Raw genomic sequence first — 19,941 nt, 5'->3', positions numbered from 1 at the left:
TCATATGGTGTCATGACTCCCATTGGCACTTACTCCATGTTAGATAGCTTTTTTGCACCATCTGGTACGTATGCCGAGTGGGCTGAGAGTTCACTATGTCCAGACCACATTTGTGGTTGGGCGTGTTTGTTTACCTTTCATTCCTATTCTGTTTGATTAGACCAAGTTCTAGTACCTTCAGCAGCATCGAAGACCATCATCCATCGCAGATGCCTCTGGACATCAAAGGTCTTGAGCCCCTCTGGAACCAAGTACTGGCTTTAGTCCTTCCTCACCAGAGAATGCTGCACGGGTGATGGAATGGAAACCCTTTCAGAACTGCCCTTGCTGACACTCGAAGTATCCCTGGCCAGACCAACTTGGGATGTGCAATCTCTGCCTGTCCCCCAACCACAGCAATGCCTCCTGTACTCGCTTTTTGATCAAAGAAGACTATCCAGTTTTGAAGGGAACGATGATGGGCAGCAGAAGGATGCAGAACATCTCAGGCACCCTAGACATCTTTGGTGAAGATGATCTCCTTGGTGCCGAAGAACAGGCTCCTCCCGCACAGATGGCACCCAGTTCAGAGTTGTGTTGTAGAGTGAGTCAGGCTACCACTTTAAACTGGTGCATAGGACCGTGCCATACATAAAGGCCATGTCCAAAGCCCTGAGTATACCTTTGGTCGCGAATTCCACATCCCTAACTGGGGACCCAAAAGAAGTCGTACGACAAGGCAGAGCACCACTCCAGAGGAAGTATGGTGTTTAGCTTCAAACATGAACGCTGAGACAAGGCAAGCCAAGGGCCTCTGCTGCTTTCAGCCTCTAGTCAGCACTGGCAAATAGCTTCGCAGCTGGGCAAACCTTCAGCCAAGGGCATCAATGCCCATCAGCTGTGGAGCCTGAGTTACTCCAAGGGCACCAACATCATAGGCCCCACCCAAAGCCTACACCGAATGCTCCATCTGCACTGGTGGCCAAGACCCCTTTGGCACAAAAACCTTCCTCAATGGCAAAGCTGAACTTGAGGCTGCCATCAATGCCTGGATACAAGGACGTCAAGGCTCCAATCTTGGAAAGCAGGATGTCATGTTCGAAAGGGTGACTTCAAACTCAAAGACGCCTATTTCTGTAAGTTCCACTTGCACCCTTTTCAAATCCAATCCTTCCTACAGCCCATATTTGATGCAGTCACAGGGAAAGCTTATCCTGATCAACAGTCTCAAACTTTCAGCACCCGCTTCCTCTTTTTCAGCCCAATCTGCCTCTTTTTCAGCCCAATCTGCCTCATTTTCAGCCCAATCTGCCTCATTTTCAGCCCAATCTGCCTCATTTTCAGCCCAATCTGCCTCATTTTCAGCCCAATCTGCCTCATTTTCAGCCCAATCTGCCTCATTTTCAGCCCAATCTGCCTCTTGTCAACCCAATCTTCCTCTTTTTTAACCCAATCTTCCTCTTTTTCAACCCAATCTTCCTCTTTTTCAACCCAATCTTCCTCTTATTCAACCCAATCTTCCTCTTACTCCGCCCAGTCTTCAGCTCACAATGCGCACTATAATGCACCTTCTAGGAATGATGGCCAACTGCATCATTATTATTCCTCTTATAAGGCTCCGCATGCATCCCCTCTAAAAGTCATTTGCAGCTCAATGGTCTAAAGTGGGGTGGGGGGGTTATTGAGAAGATCTGGTGTTGGTATTTGCGAAGGTGCACTGCTCTTTGCAACGATAGAACAGTAACAACTTGTTGCAAGGCAGGCCTTCTTCAGACCCAGCGCCGCAAGTAACCATTACCATATACATCTCTCTCACAGACTGGGGAACGCACCTCAATAACATGATTGTACAGAGAATGTGGCCCCATGCACAACAGGGTTGCTACATTATTTACTTGTAAGAAGGCTTTTAGAGCTATGTGAAAGACTAGTAGTCACAAGTCATTCAGGTCAAAGTGGGCCTCATCTAGACAGACTACATACTCAGACATCAGAAGGAGGGCGGCACACACTTCCCAAGCTTTATGATGTAGCCCAAGGGATTTGGAATCAGGCACTCAGCCATAATATTCATCTCAAGATTGAGCATCTCCCTTGGGCATAGAGGGACTTTGCAGACCCGCTAAGCAGGCCACATCAAAAACTCCACCCTGGGTCCTTAATCCATACTTCCAGCATTAGGGCACCCCACAGATGGAACTGTTAACCCCAGAAAATACAAAATGCCCAAGCTTCTCAGCCAGATACCTACACCTACACTCCATATTAAATGCACTATGGGTGAATTAGTCAGGGATATTTGCCAGCACTTTACCACCTTTCCTGCTGCTTCCGTTTGTGACAAGGCAACATGTGACATAAAGCTCTGGTACTCCTCTTAGATATGTCTGTTAGCCATCACAAGAGGCTTTCCCTCATGCCAGAACTTCTCATGCATAGGCAAGTCGGGTGAGGCATCTGAATCCCAGACATCTCAGCCTTGCGATTTTCGCCAGAGGTCCTAGAATTGGGGTACCTCAACATTCCACAGGAATGTATATCCATCTTAAAAGGAGACTGATGGCCCGCAACAGACTCATGTTATGGTGCAGAATGGAAAAGGTTTGTTCATCACAGTGTTTCCAAGGGCCTGGACCCCCTAAAGCATGGGTACTCACAAACCTTCTCTCAGGGGCCAAATTCACAGTGTGGTTTGTGGCCAAGTGCCGCACCGGTGGGGGCGAGGTCAGTTGGGGAGGGGGGCGGGGCTAGAGCACAAAAAACTTGTGACCATGAGGTTGAACACAGGCCCCTGCAGCGGACACCTTCGTCCACTGAGCCACCAGACCCGGCATACACACATCTCTCTCACTCTCTCTCTCTCTCTGTCTCTGTCTCTCTCTCTCTGTCTCTGTCTCTGTCTCTGTCTCTGTCTCTCTCTGTCTTTGTCTCACTCTCTCTCTGTCTCACTCTCTCTCTGTCTCACTCTCTCTCTGTCTCACTCTCTCTCTGTCTCTCTCTCTCTCTCTCTGCCTCTCTCTGTGTCTCCCTCCCTCTACCTCCCTCCGTCTGTCTCCCTCTGTCTCCCCCTGACTCCTTCCCGCTGTCTCCCCCTCTCTCTGTCTCCCTCCCTCTGTCTCCCTCTCGGTCTCCCTCTCTCTGCCTCTCTGTCTGTCCCTGTCTGTCTGTCCCTGTCTCCTTCCCTCTGTCTCCCTCTCTCTCTCTCTGTCCCTCTCTATCTGTCAGTACCTATCTCTGTCTGTCTCTGTCTCTGCCTCTGCCTCTGCCTCTGCCTCTGTCTGTCCCTGCCTCCATCTGTCTCTGCCTCCATCTGTCTCTGCCTCCATCTGTCTCTGCCTCTATCTGTCCTTGTCTCTCTCTCTCTCTCTCTCCCTGTCTCTCTCTCTGTCTCTATCGCTCTCTGTCTCTACCTCTGTCTGTCTCTGCCAGTCTGTTCCTGTCCCTCTCTCTGCCTCTATCTAGCTCTGTCTTCCCCTGTCTCTATCTGTCTCTGCCTGTCTCTGTCTATCTCTGTCTCGATCTCTGTCTGTCTGTTTCTGTCTCTGTGCCTCGGGCACTGCACACGTACTGTGTCTACACGTCCCTGTCACCAGCCCGGAGACAGCCCCCCACTCCCCCCTCTCCCTGTGTAATGTAAAAGTCAGCTTGTTTTCTCTCTGAATTTGCTGCTTTGCGGGGTTTGTGTCCCACCACCCAGCCTTGGGTCACATCTGTCACTGTTTTTAATTCTGACTCTCACCCCGAGCTGTCAGATCAAAGCCCCCCTTTGGCGCGAGTCACCAGTCACTGGCGAGCATTTGTGCGCTGTGCTGCGAGAGCGGAGATCAGGCCTGAGCTCCCTGGTCTTGGCTCAACCCTCTGACTACAGGCTGGCAGGAAACATCACATCACAGGCTCTTAACGCACACCTCACCCGGCTCTCACTCCCTACTGCCCTCTGTCCGCTTCTGTCACCTCACCCGGCTCTCACTCCCTGCTCCCCTCTGCCACCTCACCCGGCTCTCACTTCCTGCTGCCCTCTGTCACCCTCTGTCACCTCACCCGGCTCTCACTCCCTGCTGCCCTCTGCCACCTCACCTGGCTCTCACTCCCTGCTGCCCTCTGTCACTTCACCTGGCTCTCACTCCCTGCTGCCCTTCACACCCTGCTGCCCTCTGCCACCTCACCCGTCTCTCAGTCCCTGATACCCTCTGTCACCTCACCTGGCTCTCACTCCCTGCTGCCCTCTGCCACCTCACCTGGCTCTCACTCCCTGCTGCCCTCTGTCACCTCACCTGGCTCTCACTCCCTGCTGCCCTTCACACCCTGCTGTCCTCTGTCACCCTCTGTCACCTCACCCCGTCTGATTGATGAGTGAGCGATTGCTCGGAAAATTTGTTTTTTTTATCCGGGGAGGGAAAGTTTGTGGTTTTTTGGTTTGTACCCTGTTGTCCCCTTGTTTGAGGGGTATTTCTCATTGTTTTGATCTAATATTGTGGAAGACCCTTGAGAGGCATCTGTATACCAACATCACATTTAAATGGACACTTCGTATATCCCTTACGACATTGTCATCGTTTTTTTTTTTTTGCTAAATAAAAACCAGGCGTTGGTTATTAAAATATTGCAAAAATAGGCGAGGCTGCACACATCGAACCACCTTCCCCAGCCTTCCCAAAATCTGCAGCACGTAATTAATGACACCCTAATGTAGAGGGTGTACGAGAGCTGGCTGGACCACTGCGGCAGAGATCAGGTGTAATCTGGAGGGCAGAGATTCCAAGTAAGGCTGGGCCGACTCAGACTTTCATCCCTTCAGTGTCGATAAAACAAATGCCACTCGGGGGAGCACGAGCTGCGATGAGTGATCTCCGAGTTCACGTTCGGTTCAATCAGTCACGGGGTTTGTCTTTGAATCCTGGTCACTGTAATTGTGCAGCAATTCCTGGATTACAAGAGAGCAGAGAAAGAAGCGAAGTTCGAGGACTGCTCCCTGCAACCACAGGGGTGGCCCCTGAGTCACAGAGCCAAAGGGGCTCCTGGTCAGATGCTTCCCAAGGCCAGCCAGCCATGCGCTCGGTGTAAAGTGAAGCTTTGGACACTGTTTTTAAGAGTAGGTTGTGAAGGACAGCCCTGCCATCAGCCAGGGGCAAGCAAGCTTATGTATGTGACCACCAGAAACCTGTGTGCCAGGCCAAAGCCCTGCAGGAAATATATGTGCCACATACAGGCACGTAACGCCCATTGAGTTCAAAGGGCTTCGCCCCCCCCTCCTCCCCCCCCTTGTGTGTGTCAGCCGGGCTGAGACAGCTTCCGGGGCACACACACAGCCGCACCCGAGTACTTCACAGGTCTTTAAAAGACCATTTACTTGTTAGTGAGGCTTTGTTGTATTTCACCTCTTCTTAGCGCCCCTGCAGCTCCACTTTGACTATCACTGCAACCGCCCCGTCCCCAATAGAGCAGAGTCTCTCGAGTCCGCACTGCTGCAACCGGTGGTGTTTAAAAATAAAATAACAGGTACGATATCTGAAAGGTCCGCGGGCCGCCAAGGTAGGCTTGCCGGGCTGCTGGTGGCCCGCGGGCCGTACTATGAGTACCCGTGCCCTAAAGCCTACTATCCGATAGAGACTTCTAGTTGTAGAGTTCTATTTCCCCCAGGCGTCAGTCTAGATTCGGAGATTTTTCAGTAGCAGTACCCTTGTGCGCCGTTAGGTTGCGTCGGTCGGCTCTGGGTCCGTTGCCGGCATCGTGCGTGCCCGGATATGATGTCTTGGCGTCACCTGGGGGCACTGACCTCAGTTCTTTCTTTTTCCTCGTAAGCCTAAGCGCAGAACCAGAGAGAGCTACCCCTTAGCTGTTTTTTGGCTACCCTTTTTCCGTCAATGATTTTTCCAACAGTTTTATAAGGCCTTGCACCTCATCTTTGAGCTGTCCGGCTTCGCTGGTGTGCCTTTGGGTCCCGCTGAGTCGTTTGGGGCCCTCAGGAATCCAACGCTGGCAGCTCCGGCCCCGGCTCCAGGGGGGCTCCTTGGATCTGTTGATGGATCCAGACCGACGTCGGTCGATCCACCTTGAGAACCCCTCACTGATGTCCTTCTAGGCACTTGGTCCAGGCACAGTACAGAGGCTCTTGTGTACAGGACAATCGCTTGCTGCCATCGCCCCGCTCAGTGCGACCCAGCAGTCCTTGAGCAACATCCTTCTCCTGAGAGCTTGGTTGTCCTAGCTTCATCATCCAAGGGCTCATTGCCTTCTACTCCCCCGATAGGGAATCCAAGAAGCTGTACCATCCTGGAAAAAGGATGTTTCTTCCTCCAGCTTGGCATAGCGGTTGGTGAATATTGCTTGCCTCTGGCCAATACTCCCATACCATCTCGGATACCGGTTGGCAGGTGCTCCCTCAGTGCTCCGAGGATGCCAGGGCTATTCTCTCTCAGGCAGTTGCAGACGGGAGAAGCGCAGCGAAATTCACCATTCGTTGTGGACTGGACACCGTCGTCTCACTGGGCAGAACGGTAGTCTCATCGGTAGGATTACGACGCTACGCCTGGTTGAGGACTTCTGGCTTTTCAGGGAATGTCCAATCTACTCTGATGGACATGCCCTTTGATGGCACTCGCCTTTATGGCGAGAAGGCAGACTCTGCCACGTCCTGTCCACCCCAGCCACTGAGTCATACAAGCTGTTCCGCTTCTGCATGGCCTCGGACGTAGGACCCCGTGTCTACGTGGGTCAGGGAGCACTCGGTCGGGCCAGTCCACCCTTTCCCCCTCTTCCACTGCCTCCAAACCCTCCTAGTCTGACGTTTCAGGCCCATCATCGGGCAGTCGGAGGCAGGATTCGCCATCACCTCCTCCACTGGCAGTCTATCACGTCGAACAGGTGGGTTCTGCAGACAGTCCAAATGGGCTACTGCCCTTCCCTTCATGCCACGGTCCTACGACTGTATGTCGGAGGATCATTTAACGCTTCTCTGCAAGGACGTTACGGCTCTCTTGGCCAAGGGGGCCATAGAGAGGGTCCCTGTGCCAGAAGTAGGACATGGTTGTTATACCAGTTACTTTCTGGTGCCCAAAAAGGACAAAGGCATGCGTCCTATCCTAGACTTTCTGGACCCTCAATTTCTTTCTTCGGAAGGGGAAGTTCAAAATTCTCACTTTGGACCAGGTTTTTTCTGCCCTCGACCCAGGTGACAGGATGGTAGCATTGGACTCGCAGGACACTTATTTCCATATCCCCATCATGCCTGCCCACGGACGTTACTTGAGGTTGACGGTGGGCCACGAGCACTTTCAGTTCATCAGGCTCCCATTTGGCCTTACCAGTGCTCCCCGGATGTTTACGAAAGTAATGGCGGTGGTCGCAGCTCATCTGCGCATATCATGGGTACCAGTCTTTCCCTATCTTGACGGCTGGCTGTTGAAGGCGGGCTCGCCCCAGGTTGTCGTCTCGCACTTCCAGACTATGGCGGACCTCCTGCACTCACTGGGGTTCACTATCAACTTGCCGAAGTCACAACTGACTCCCTCTCAAACGCTCCCTTTCATCTGGATTCTGGACACAGTGCAGTTTCGGGCCTATCCTCCCAAGCAGAGAGTCCAGGATATTTGGACTATGATACCGATGTTTCGGCTTCTATCCTGGATTTCGGTTATAATGACTCTGAGGCTGCTGGGCATCATGGTCTCCTGCATCCTGCTGGTGGATCATGCCAGATGGCATATGCCGGCTCTGCAGTGGGACCTGAAGTTCCAGTGGGCACAGCATATGGTGAATCTTACCCACTACATCCAGATCTCGAAGGGAACTGTGCACCAACTGCAGTGGTGGCTAACAAACCAAGAGTGGGTCAGAGGCAGATCCCTCTCTCTTGCCCAACTAGATCTGACAGTGGTGACGGATGTGTCACTCTTGGATTGGGGTGGCCACCTGGGAGAGGTGGAGATCAGAGGCATCTGGTCTCCTGCGGGGTCCTGTCTCCCTATCAAACTTTTGGAGCTCCAGGCGATCAGACTGGCACTAAAGGCATTCCTTCCCTCTCTCAAAGAGAAAGTGGTGCAGGTGTTCACGGACAACACCACAGCCATGTGGTACTGCAACAAACTGGGTGGGGCCGTGGACCTTTTGTCAGGAGGCTCTCCGCCTCTGGACATGGCTGAAACATCAGGGCATAACCCTGGTGGTTCACCACCTGGAGGATTCCCTGAACGCTATAGCGGACAAACTCAGCCATCAGTACCTGGTCGATCATGAATGGCGTTTCAATCTGGAGGTACTGCAAGGTCTCTTTTAGAGATGGGGGAGACCCTTGGTTAGATCTTAGCAGTATTGCGTTTTGGAGCCAGCGCTTGCTCAACAAAGCTTTCCGTCGCTGGTGGAGCTTCGTCCTCCTCTACGCCTTTCCGCCTATACCACTTCTGGCCTGAGTGCTCAAGAAGATCAAGCACGACCGGACTCAAGTCATTATTGTGGCTCCAGATAGGCACGAAGAGTCTAGTATTTTGATGAAGAGTCTAGTATTCTGACCTTCTGAGCATAGCCATGTATCCTCCGATCAGACTGCCCCTTTGGGAGCATCTTCTGTCGCAGGAGACAGTTTTCACCCGAACCTGTCCAGTCTCCACTTCCTTGCATGGAGATTGAGTGGCGGCAGTTGACGGCTATCGGCCTTCTATCCGAAGCCTGTGATCTCATCTTAGCAGCCAGGCATCCCTCCACTAAAACGGTATACGACTGAACAATTTTGTGGGGTGATGCAAAGCAAAGGCTGTTGATCCCCTTTCTGCCCCTCTTTCAGAGGTTCTATTGTACATACTTTCTTTGGCTCAGCAGGGCTCTGCTTTGGGCAACCATAAGGGTTATCTTTTGGCTATCTCTGCCTTTCCGAGACTTCCAGATCAGCCCTCTTTGTTCAAGTCTCCCATTATCAATAGATTTCTTAGGGGCCTTACTCACTTGTTTCCTCCGTCTCCTTTCATGATGCCCCAATGGGATTTAAATTTGGGTTTGACTCTTCTTATGATTTCTCCCTTCGAGCCTATTCATATATGCCCTCTCAGGCTTCTAACCCTTAAGACTGCTGTCCTCATTGCCATCACCTCTGCTCCCAGAGTTTGCGAGCTCCAGAGACAGACATCCAAGCCTCCCTATCTGTCGGTCTATCCATCCTCCCTTAAGATGGTCACGCCCTTTCGTGTGGGTCAATCCATTGCCCTGCCCACCTTTTGCCATCCCTCCAAGGAATAGGAGAAACTCCACCACCAGGACGTTGTCTTTCTATCTTGATTGTACCAAAGACATCTGGGTAGACGATCAACTCCTCATTGGCTATGTGGGTGCCAAGAAAGGTCGGGCAGTACAGAAAAGGACTGTCTCTTGATGGGTTGTCCTCTGCAATAAATTGTTCTACACATTGGCAAAGAAGGACCTCCTGTGGGGTTACGTGCTCACTCTACTAGAGCAACAGCGGAAACCACTGCGTTTTGCATGCGGAGTCCCTGTTTTGAATGTCTGTCAGGCGGCTATGTGTGCAACCCTGCACACGTTTACCAGACACTACTTCCTGGACAGCCAAGTCGGGAGGGACATGTACTTTGCCCGTTCGGTCCTCCTGGACTTCCTTGTGTGATCTTGGTTTGCAGACCCTCCTCAGGGGTTGGTATTGCTGGGATATCTATTCTAAGGTAAGGACTCTACAACTAGAAGTCCCTATCAGATTAGAGGTTACTTACCTTCCGTAATGATGTACCTGGTAGAGACATATTCTAGTTGTAGATTCCTTACTGCCGCACAATCCTCCCCACTCTGCGAACTGATTTCTAGGGATAGGGACTCCCCTAAAGGGGCCTAGTTTTGACGCACCAGTGGTCAGTGTCTTTCATGGCTCTGTGCTTCTGGTGTGGAAAGTCATGTTAAGAACTGGACATCAGGCCTCCAGGGCAGCATCTGTGTAAGTCTTGCAACGTCATTTCCGGCACACACAACGCTGACGACGGACATGGAGCCAACCGGCGCCACCGAACAACACGCAGGGGTACTGCTAATGAAAAATCTCAGGATCCAGACTGACGTCTGGGGGAATTTATAAGGTAAGGAAACTACTACTAGAATATATCTCTACCAGATACATCATCGCCGAAGGTAAGTAACTTGCTCGTTTAGGATGTCATTGCCTAACTTTTGCACTTGCAGAAAGCAGGCCTTGCCTACTCTTCTATTTCCCTATACTTAGCTGCAGTCTACATGCAGAACAGGAAACACTCCTCCCTCCTCAGTAGGCTCTTTAGATGGGAATAGTCCCATTAGTGCCTCCTTCTCCCATTTGAAAACTCATTGTAGTCCTCACTAGGCTCCTTGGAAAACAAGTTGAACTTAGGAATTCATGCCCTCTTCAGTTCTTTTCCTGGAATGTTGCCTTCCCGGTGGCCATTGCATCGCTTAGACAGATTGGTGAACTGCAAGCTCTCACCCTACAAGAACCCTTTATCCAAGTACAGAAGAACAAGGTTATTCTTAGGACCACTTCTCTGTTCCTTTGTAAAGAGGTACTTAACCAAACCATATAGCTACCAGTCTTCTTCCCACAACCAGATTCTGCTGCAGAGAGAGCACTCCACCCAATAGATGTCAAAGTAGCTCTTATGCACCACATTGACAGGACTGAGCCATTCCCTAAATCAAACCAGCTCTTTGTCACCTTTGCAAAGTATGAGGGAGGGCATCAATCTCCAAGGCAGGAATAGCTTGGTGGATACTAAAATGTACTAAGCCATGCTAATAAATAAAGAAATAAAAAAAGCGAAGAGGGCTGTAGGTGCTCCTCTCAGGGTGCTCTCTACCTACAAGAAAAGAGCAGCCACGTCCTTCCTATGAAACATCTTATTAGTGTATAGTTGTAAGGCAGTCACCTGGTCAGTGTCACCGATGTGTGGACATCTTAGCCTATCAACAGGCCATGGTAGGCCAGGCGGTTTTAAGAACATTGTTTCATATATCTGCATCATTCACATGGTACCCACCGCTTCTAGGGAGCGGCACTTTACAGTCTATGCTATGATGCGTGTCTACAGGCACAGATATTATGAACAGAAAGTTCTACTTATCCTGTGGGCATTTGCTTGTAGTGTGTAATGCTGTAGATTTACCACCATCCTCCCCAAAAGCCTGTCTCTATTGCAGATTTCTTGTGCTATAAGTATGCACTTCATGCACCTTACTATGTTCACACTCCGTACTTACTCTCTCCCACTGTGTAGAAAACAATCAATCTTGGAGTCAGTGCCCATGCATAATGTTCACCAAGAGGAATCATACCACATCTTGTGACTCAAACAGGGATGTGGAATTCCTATAATCCAACTCCCAGGACATATTGTTCTGAAAGAAACACGTTAGTTAGATTCCTCACCTTAGAATATCCCCAGGCGTCAGGCTGGATCCGGAAAGATTTTTGTAGCAATACCCCTTGCGCGTCGCTAGGCGTCGTCTGCGGCTCCGCGTCCGTCGTTGGCGTCGTGCGCCGAAATGACGTCGGAGTACTTAGACGCCGCCCTCGCGCGCTGACGTCAGTTCTTCTTTTTTCCGCGCCAGACAGCGCCGATCCGGGAAGAGCTTACCCCTTAGTCACTTTTTGACTAAACTTTTTTACTCTTTTTGGTCTTCTGTCGACTCGACTCTGGTGCCGGTAGGATGCCTGGGTAAAGCCTGTGCCTCCTGTAATCGACTGATGTCGTTGACGGACCACCATTGCCGGTGCCTTTACTGCGTGGGGGCCGACCACGACGCGGAGTCGTGCCTCGATTGTCAGGCCTTGACCTCGAAGGCTAGGTGGGAGCGGTCCCGTAAGCTTCTCGAGCTTCGGCACTCGGCTCCGTGCCGCTCACGGTCCCGGTCCAGGAGGAGGTCCAAGGACCGGTCGCGGAGAAGCAGCCACCATCATCGCTCGTCGGGCTCGAAGTCTTCGGGTAAGTCGAAGCGATCAAAGAAGTCCAAGAGGCGACACCGGACTCCCCTCGCCGGTTGCGCGACTCGGCCGAGGGTCAGGGTGGTCCCACCGCCGCGGTGCCGCCAGAGCCGCGTCCGTCCCCATACCCGCCGGTCCCTGGGACTGACGCGACTCCGGCGGAGGTCAGTGCTTTCCTCTCGGCCATGAGGGGCCTGGCTCCGCCGTCGACGCCTGCCGGCGCGCCTTCGGGCCCCGAGGGCTCGACTGGGCGACCTGGCATGCCTGCGGCTCCGGCGCCGTCGACGACTTCGGTGCCGACGCCGCTGGTCCCCGAGAGATCCAGGCCTGGATTTCTGCCGGCGCCGGTCGACCTCACGACGCCTCATCCGCTGACACCGGTTCCACCTCCGGCGCCATCTCCGGACGACGCCATTCCCCGGTTTAGCCCCGGTCCGGGCCCGATGCTGGCGCGGCACCGCTCGACGCCGATGGATGGGCGTTTCATCTACCGCCCAGCTCCGATCATTCCTCCTGTTTATCAGGAATCGGATGACGGGGGCGACTGGGAGGGGTCTGAGGACCCTATGGCCAGACAGGCAAACGAATTGGGGGATGCCAGTGGTTTGGACACCTCCCCAGACGCTGGTTTCATCTCTCCTCCGACTGTGGCCTCGGAGGAAGGTGCAGCTTTCTCAGTGGTGCTGCGCAAGGCGGCCAAAGCCCAGGGGCTCGAGTTGCCTGCTGTGGCTGTGAGGACTAACATCCTCACAGAGGTGCTTCAACCATCAGCAAGCTCCACAGAGCCTCTGCTGTAGTTCAATGAGGCCCTCATAGACGTTCTGCAGGGCACTTGGTCCAAACCCTCCACAGTTCCTCCTGTGGATTGGAACGTGGCCTGGCGCCACCGCCCTGCTCTGGGTGACCCCAGTTTCCTGTCCCAACACCCCACCCCCGAGAGTCTGGTTATCCAGGCCTCAATTTCCCAATCCTTCTTCCCGTCCGCTCCTCCGGATCGGGAATCTAAGAGGCTGTAACAGTTCGGAAAGAAGCTGTTCTCTTCCCTGAGTTTGGGCCTGCGGTCTTTGAACACCGCTTGCCTCTTGGACCGTTTCTCCCACTCTCTGTGGGATACGGTGGAGGACGTGCTGCCCCTGTGTCCAGAGGAGGCCCGCACACGTCTCTCCCAGGCGCTTGCTGACGGGCGAGATGCAGCACGACATGCCATACGATGTGGACTAGACACCACGGACTCGCTGGGTAGGGCGATTTCCACCACGGTGGCGCTCCGGCGCTACGCCTGGCTGCGGTCCACGTCTTTCTCGGGGGATGTCCAGAGTACCCTCATGGATATACCCTTTGATGGCACTCGCCTTTTTGGTGCGAAGGCGGATAGTGCGCTGGCTCGTTTCAAGGACTCCCGGGCTACGGCCAAGTCCTTGGGTCTCTCGGCCCAGCGGCAGCAAACTTCCGCCTTTCGCCCCTTTCGTGGCCAAGGAAGGGGCGCCTCCTCACGTCCGCCTAGCCACCGGCCGCAGAACCAACCTGCACGCGGACGTGGATTCCGCCGAGGCGGTACTGGAGGACAACGTGCCGGTCAGTCCACATCCACCCCGGCAGCATCCGCCTCAAAGCCCTCCTAGTCCGAGCTTTCAGGCCCATTCCACGCCAGTGGGCGGCAGAGTTCGCCATCACCTGCTCCACTGGCGATCCATCACATCGGACAGGTGGGTGCTGCAAATCGTCCAAAGGGGCTACTCCCTCCCCTTCGAGACGACCCCTCTAGCCATGCCACCGCAGTGCCACCGTATGTCGGAGGATCACTTGAATCTTCTGCGGAAGGAAGTTACGGCCCTCTTGGCCAAAGAGGCCGTTGAGCGCGTTCCTGGTCCAGAAGTAGGTCGTGGTTGCTATTCCCACTACTTTCTGGTTCCCAAGAAGGGCAAAGGGGGCCTACGCCCTATCTTGGACCTCAGGAGCGTCAACGCCTTACTCCGGAAGGAACGGTTCAAGATGCTCACTTTAGGTCAGGTTCTGGCTGCCCTCGACCCTGGAGACTGGATGGTAGCGTTGGACTTGCAGGACGCCTATTTTCACATCCCCGTCCTGCCGGCCCACCGGCATTACCTGCGGTTCACGGTGGGTCAGGAGCACTTTCAGTTCACCGTGCTCCCCTTCGGCCTCACCAGTGCCCCTCAGGTGTTCACGAAAGTGATGGCGGTGGTCGCAGCTCATCTGCGCAGATCGGGGGTTCCAGTCTTCCCCGATCTCGACGACTGGCTGTTGAAGGCGGGCTCGCCCCAGCAAGTCGTCTCCCACCTCCAGACTACAGCCGACCTCCTGCATTTGCTGCGGTTCTCCATCAATGTGCCGAAGTCACACCTGAGACCCTCCCAGAAGCTCCTCTTCATCGGAGCGGTTCTTGATTCGGCGCAGTTCCGGGCCTATCCTCCGGAACAGCGGGTCTGGGAAATTCAGGCTCTGATTCCCATCTTTCGGCCTCTATCGTGGGTTTCGGTCAGGTTGGTGCTGCGGCTTCTGGGGCTGATGGCCTCCTGCATCCTTTTGGTGCATTACGCCAGGTGACAAATGCGGGCTCTGCAGTGGGACCTGAAGTTTCAGTGGGCCCAGCATCGAGCCAACCTGTCCGACCATGTCTTGATCTCGGAGGGCACTGCGAAACAGTTGCATTGGTGGCTCACGGACCGCGATTGGGTCCGGGGCAGATGCCTCTCCCTACCCCACCTGGAGCACGTAGTAGTGACGGATGCGTCCATCCTGGGATGGGGGAGCCATATGGGAGCGGCGGAGATCAGAGGCCTCTGGTCTCCGGCGGAGTCTCAACTCCATATCAACTTTTTGGAGCTAAGAGTGATCCGGCTTGCACTGAAAGCTTTCCTTCCCTCTGTCCGGGGAAGTGTCGTGCAGGTGTTCACGGACAACACCACCGCCATGTGGTATTGCAACAAACAAGGCGGTGTGGGGTTGTGGACCCTTTGTCAGGAGGCTATGCGCCTATGGACATGGCTGGAACACCAGGGCATCATCCTGGTGGTTCAACATCTGGCGGGCTCTCTGAACGCCAGAGCAGACGAACTCAGCCGCCGGTGCATGATGGATCATGAATGGCGTCTCAACTCGGACGTGGTGCAAGGTCTCTTTCTGCAGTGGGGAGAGCCTTGGTTAGATCTATTCGCAACTGAAGTGAACGAGCAATGTCAGCAATTCTGCGCGTTGGAATTTCCGAGGTGGCAATCGCTCGGTGACGCTTTTTGTCGCGAGTGGATTTGCGGTCTGTTGTACGCCTTTCCGCCTATACCACTTCTGCCCAGAGTGCTGAAGATCAGTCGCGACTGGGCCCAAGTCATCTTAGTGGCTCCGGATTGGGCACGAAGGTACTGGTATCCCGAGCTACTCAGTATGTCAATCGATCTTCCGGTACGACTGCCTCTTCAGGAGGACTTTCTGTCGCAGCAGCAGGGGACGGTCCTCCACCCGAACCTGTCCAGTCTCCACCTCCATGCGTGGAGATTGAGCGGCGACAGTTTATGCCATTTGACTTGCCTCCTGAAGTCTGCGATGTGATTCTGGCAGCCAGGCGTTCCTCCACAAAATCGGTATACGCCTGCAGGTGGAACAAATTTGTGGCATGGTGCACAGCAAAGGCTGTGGATCCCCTTTCCGCCCCTCTCTCTGAGGTTCTTCTCTTTCTTCTTTCTTTGGCCCAGCAGGGCTCTGCTCTGGGCACCATGAAAGGTTATCTTTCTGCAATCTCTGCTTTCTTACGGCTTCCTGATGAGCCTTCTCTTTTCAAGTCCCCTGTTGTTTCGCGTTTTCTTCACGGCATTACTCACATGTTCCCTCCTGTCCCCTTCGTAATGCCTCAGTGGGATTTGAATCTTGTCTTGACCTTTCTGATGTGCGCTCCCTTAGAGACTCTTGACAATTGTCCCCTTCGTCTTCTGACTCTTAAGACTGCTTTCCTGGTAGCTATCACCTCGGCTAGACGGGTGAGTGAGCTCCAGGCTCTGTCATCTAAGCCTCCTTTTCTTTCTGTTCATCCGGACAAGGTTGTCCTCCGGACTCGTCCTTCTTTTCTTCCAAAAGTGGTGACCCCCTTTCACATCGGGCAATCTGTCACATTGCCCACCTTGTTTCCGCCTCCGCATCCTTCGAAAGAGGAAGAGAGGCTCCACCGTCTGGACCTCAAACGTGCGCTGTCCTTTTATTTGGACCGCACCAGACAGTTCCGGGTGGACGACCAACTTTTTGTTGGGTACGTAGGTGCTAAGAAGGGGAGGGCTGTACACAAGCGGACCATCTCACGGTGGGTCGTATTGTGTATAAAGGTTTCTTTTTCCTTGGCGAAAAAGGACCCTCCTGTTGGGCTGAGAGCCCATTCCACCCGGGCCACAGCGGCGACTACTACCCTGGGACGGGGAGTTCCCTTGCAGGACATCTGTCAGGCGGAGACATGGGTATCACTGCACACGTTCGCCAAGCACTATTGCCTGGACAGCCAAGTTCGGAGAGATGGCTTCTTTGGCCATTCTGTTCTCCAGGACTTTCTGGTGTGATCTTGGTTCGCAGATCCACCACCGGGGTTGGTATTGCTGGGGTATCAATTCTAAGGTGAGGAATCTAACTAACGTGTTTCTTTCAGATGAACAAGTTACTTACCTTCGGTAACGATGTATCTGTAAGAAACATTAGTTAGTTAGATTCCTCACCGACCCACCCATCCTCCCTGTTCTGTGAACTGACATCTAGGGTTAAGGTTATCTTTTTCAGGCCCCTAGACTTTTTTGGCACCAGTGTCGGTCTCTTGCATGGCTCTGCGTTCCTGGCGCGGAAAGCTATGTACAAGAACTGACGTAAGCGCACGAGGGCGGCGTCTAAGTACTCCGACGTCATTCCGGCGCACTACGCCAACGACGGACGCGGAGCCGCAGACGACGCCTAGCGACGCGCAAGGTGTATTGCTACAAAATTCTTTCTGGACCAGCCTGACGCCTGGGGATATTGTAAGGTGAGGAATCTAACTAACTAATGTTTCTTACAGATACATCGTTACTGAAGGTAAGTAACTTGTTCTTTGGGGTCAAGAGCAACAATTACGTCTAAACCCAGCAGCACAAACCCTTTGGCTGCCAGTTTGCAGTACCATATTATGGATCAGGAACGGGCACTGTCTGCAGTTAAGATAAAAATTGTGTCCATATGTTAATACTGTTCAAACTTGTATGTATGGTTCATTAATTGAAAGCCTTTATTATTAGGGTGAGTGTTCTAAGTAAATGTTGTAAGCTCTGACTGCACTACTGTCAGTAGTTCCAGTATAAAAAGGTGTACACATGTTTTCGAAGTTTAGCAATTTGAGACTATGTATAATGCTCCCAGAATGCTCTCTGATTTTATGCAAATATTTGCTGAAGCTTGAAAGCAAGATTGATGATTCTTTGCTTTTAAAATAAAATGTTCATTAAAATATTAAAGCAGGAAAAAAACATCTCACTAAACTAGTGTAAAGTTTCAGGTATGATTTCTTTGCAGCATCGTTTAGTAATGTGTTGATGCATGCTAGTATTTCCCAAAAATATTCATAATGGAAAATCAGTGTAACCAGTTTCAATAAGATTATGGGAAACAAAAATAACAAGCATTGGCAAAGCCAGTAGGTCTGAAATTGGTGGTCAGCTTTTTGGTTTGTCAATGTGCGACTTGTTTTGGCATGGTTTTTGTAAAACCTTTTGGTGTGGGAGCTGCCGGGCCCTCACCATTGTAACTTATATATGTTTTTGGTCTCAAAAAGCACACACTGCCATAGTAGTTACTGACACTGAACAAAACTACTTTGTGTGCCGATATGCTCATTGTGAAAGAGCAGAATGCTGTCACTCACAGTGAAGCCAGCCGATACAGAGAGAAAGAGACAGAATTTTAATTAACGCAAAAGGTCATAGTCAATGCCAGACCAAATTAGGGGCCCAAAATTATTAAAGAAAGTCTCAGAAGTGCAGCCATGGTATATGTCCTTGCATTAAGTGCAGCCATACGGCTTTCGTGAATTCCCAAGAATTTACAGACATAAGACAAGAAATAGTACTCCTAGAAAATATTTGTGAACTGGTTTTTAGCATGAGCACATATGCATGTGCAAATTTGCTCATGCGAAAATCTGAGTGTTTGCAAGTTCACTTTCCCTCCAACCACTTTTTTCCCAACTCTGGAAGAAGGTTTACGTCTGCCATTGTCATGAGTAAATTTCCAATATTTCTCAGTATGGGAAAAGAGTAGAGGAGAGTTGTTGAAAACCCTTAAAACATGCAAGTTAGTAAAAGGGCATTCAAACCCTGGAACTATTGCTTACCACTACCTTCAGTACCAGTATGTAGCTCTGCGGAAACATGGCAATATAAGGGGATTGCAAGTATTCAAACACTACTATGGTATGAACCCTGGCATAATTAGAGAGGCTATATCAGAGCTCTTATATAATGAGATTGCTGCCATAATTTGTCACCGCACTACATGGTACCAAAGGGACAAGTGGATTTTGTTACAGGACAAGTAGTTTTATGAAGCAACCTGCCCCATGGGCAAGTAGATATTTTTTAAATTCCACACCCCTGCTCAACAGACTTCTTCAAGCAAAAAGAACTTGCAAAGTCCAAACCCAACACTAGATTACAGGAGAATGTTAAATATGTGAATCAATAGCACTACAAACTAGGAACAGATGTCTATAGTGTAACTAGCATTTTCTGTGTGTGTTTGTACACGCTCACGGGCCAGGATCTTCTTGAAAACCGTTTTATAGCATTGTAAGAATTTCGTTTATATCTACCTAGCTTATACGTGGAAATCATAAATTCAAATGAAGAAACCATACATCCAACAACACATAGTCAATTATCCAAATACCATTTGTGATCTAACTTCACCAGTTTGTTTTAAGCATCAACCTCAGCAAGGTATTGTCTATAACTTCACAGTAAGACCCACTTCCAGAAGTACTTTTCAATCCAACATAGTCTTCTTCATAGAATATAGACAGCTCGTTGTTACATCTCAACAGCTTTTTGCTCGAACTGACACCCATCTAGTAAACCACTAACACAGTATCAAACCAAAAATGAGAGTGCCTAAGCATAGATGCTTTAGGGAGCTTACACCTGAAAATCCCAAACAGCCCTGTTTAACCCCCTGGCTGAGAATGTTCAATAGATTGTAAATGACGATAAATGAATTTCTTGTTAATACCGACTAGTCTTTAAAGACCTCTTTGGAGGGTCCTGAGTGAGAAAAACCCAAAAGCACATGTTCTTGCATGTGTTGTCAATGTTACTGGTGGCTAACAATTCATATATGTTGAGATCCTGTTTAAAAAAAAAGTGAAGATGCTATGGATGATAAAGGCTAGACCAGTTAGGCAGACTGTGGTTATTCAACACTGATGCAGGTGGATACTGAAAGAGAAACCTGTACTGTTTTTAATGGAAAGGCATTTATTTGATGCACATTTTGAATACCCTGTATTTTGTGTATGAATCAGGAACATGCAAGCAGAGATGGACAGAATATGCGCACTACGTAAGCAACTTGAAGAAGATATCCAGGCTAATCAGGAACTTCGAAAGATTTTGGAGGAAAAGCTTAAAATGAGCAAAAGTAGGGATGGTATGTGAATAATTATTATTATTATTGAAGTGTATCAATGAAACACTTTTTTTTCTATTTTTGGCTAAGACCTGAGTGAAGAGCCTTAAAATATGTTTTTTTCTGACACATTTTTACAATATTACTGCATATATATTTTGTTCTCACCCATGCCTTCCAGCACTTCTTTGAATTATTCAGTAATTCCTATTTTAAGTACTTCTTTCACAATCAGTAGACTTAGACCACCTTTTACGGTCATGTTGGCCTGCAATTAGATTTTCTTCACCTGATTCTACAGTAATATATAATGATGACCATGACTAATCTAATTGACTGTTTTGTACGTACGAGCTACTGGTACCTCACTGTGAGTGCCC

General features: G+C 50.9%; 1 protein-coding gene across 1 annotated transcript in view; it reads left to right on the top strand.

Moving 5' to 3' along the window:
* Window positions 1–19,941, top strand: part of CDK5RAP2 (CDK5 regulatory subunit associated protein 2) — a 723,544-nt gene that overhangs the window by 284,661 nt on the left and 418,942 nt on the right. The window contains exon 18 of the mRNA XM_085609970.1: window positions 19,458–19,582. Coding sequence (XP_085466096.1) covers window positions 19,458–19,582 — 125 coding nt within the window. The remainder of the gene's footprint in view (window positions 1–19,457; window positions 19,583–19,941) is intronic.

This window comes from Triturus cristatus, chromosome 1_2 (genome assembly GCF_964204655.1).
Source record: "Triturus cristatus chromosome 1_2, aTriCri1.1, whole genome shotgun sequence".
In the NCBI taxonomy this organism is placed as follows: Eukaryota; Metazoa; Chordata; class Amphibia; order Caudata; family Salamandridae; genus Triturus; species Triturus cristatus.
This window is presented reverse-complemented; position numbering and strand designations above follow the sequence as displayed.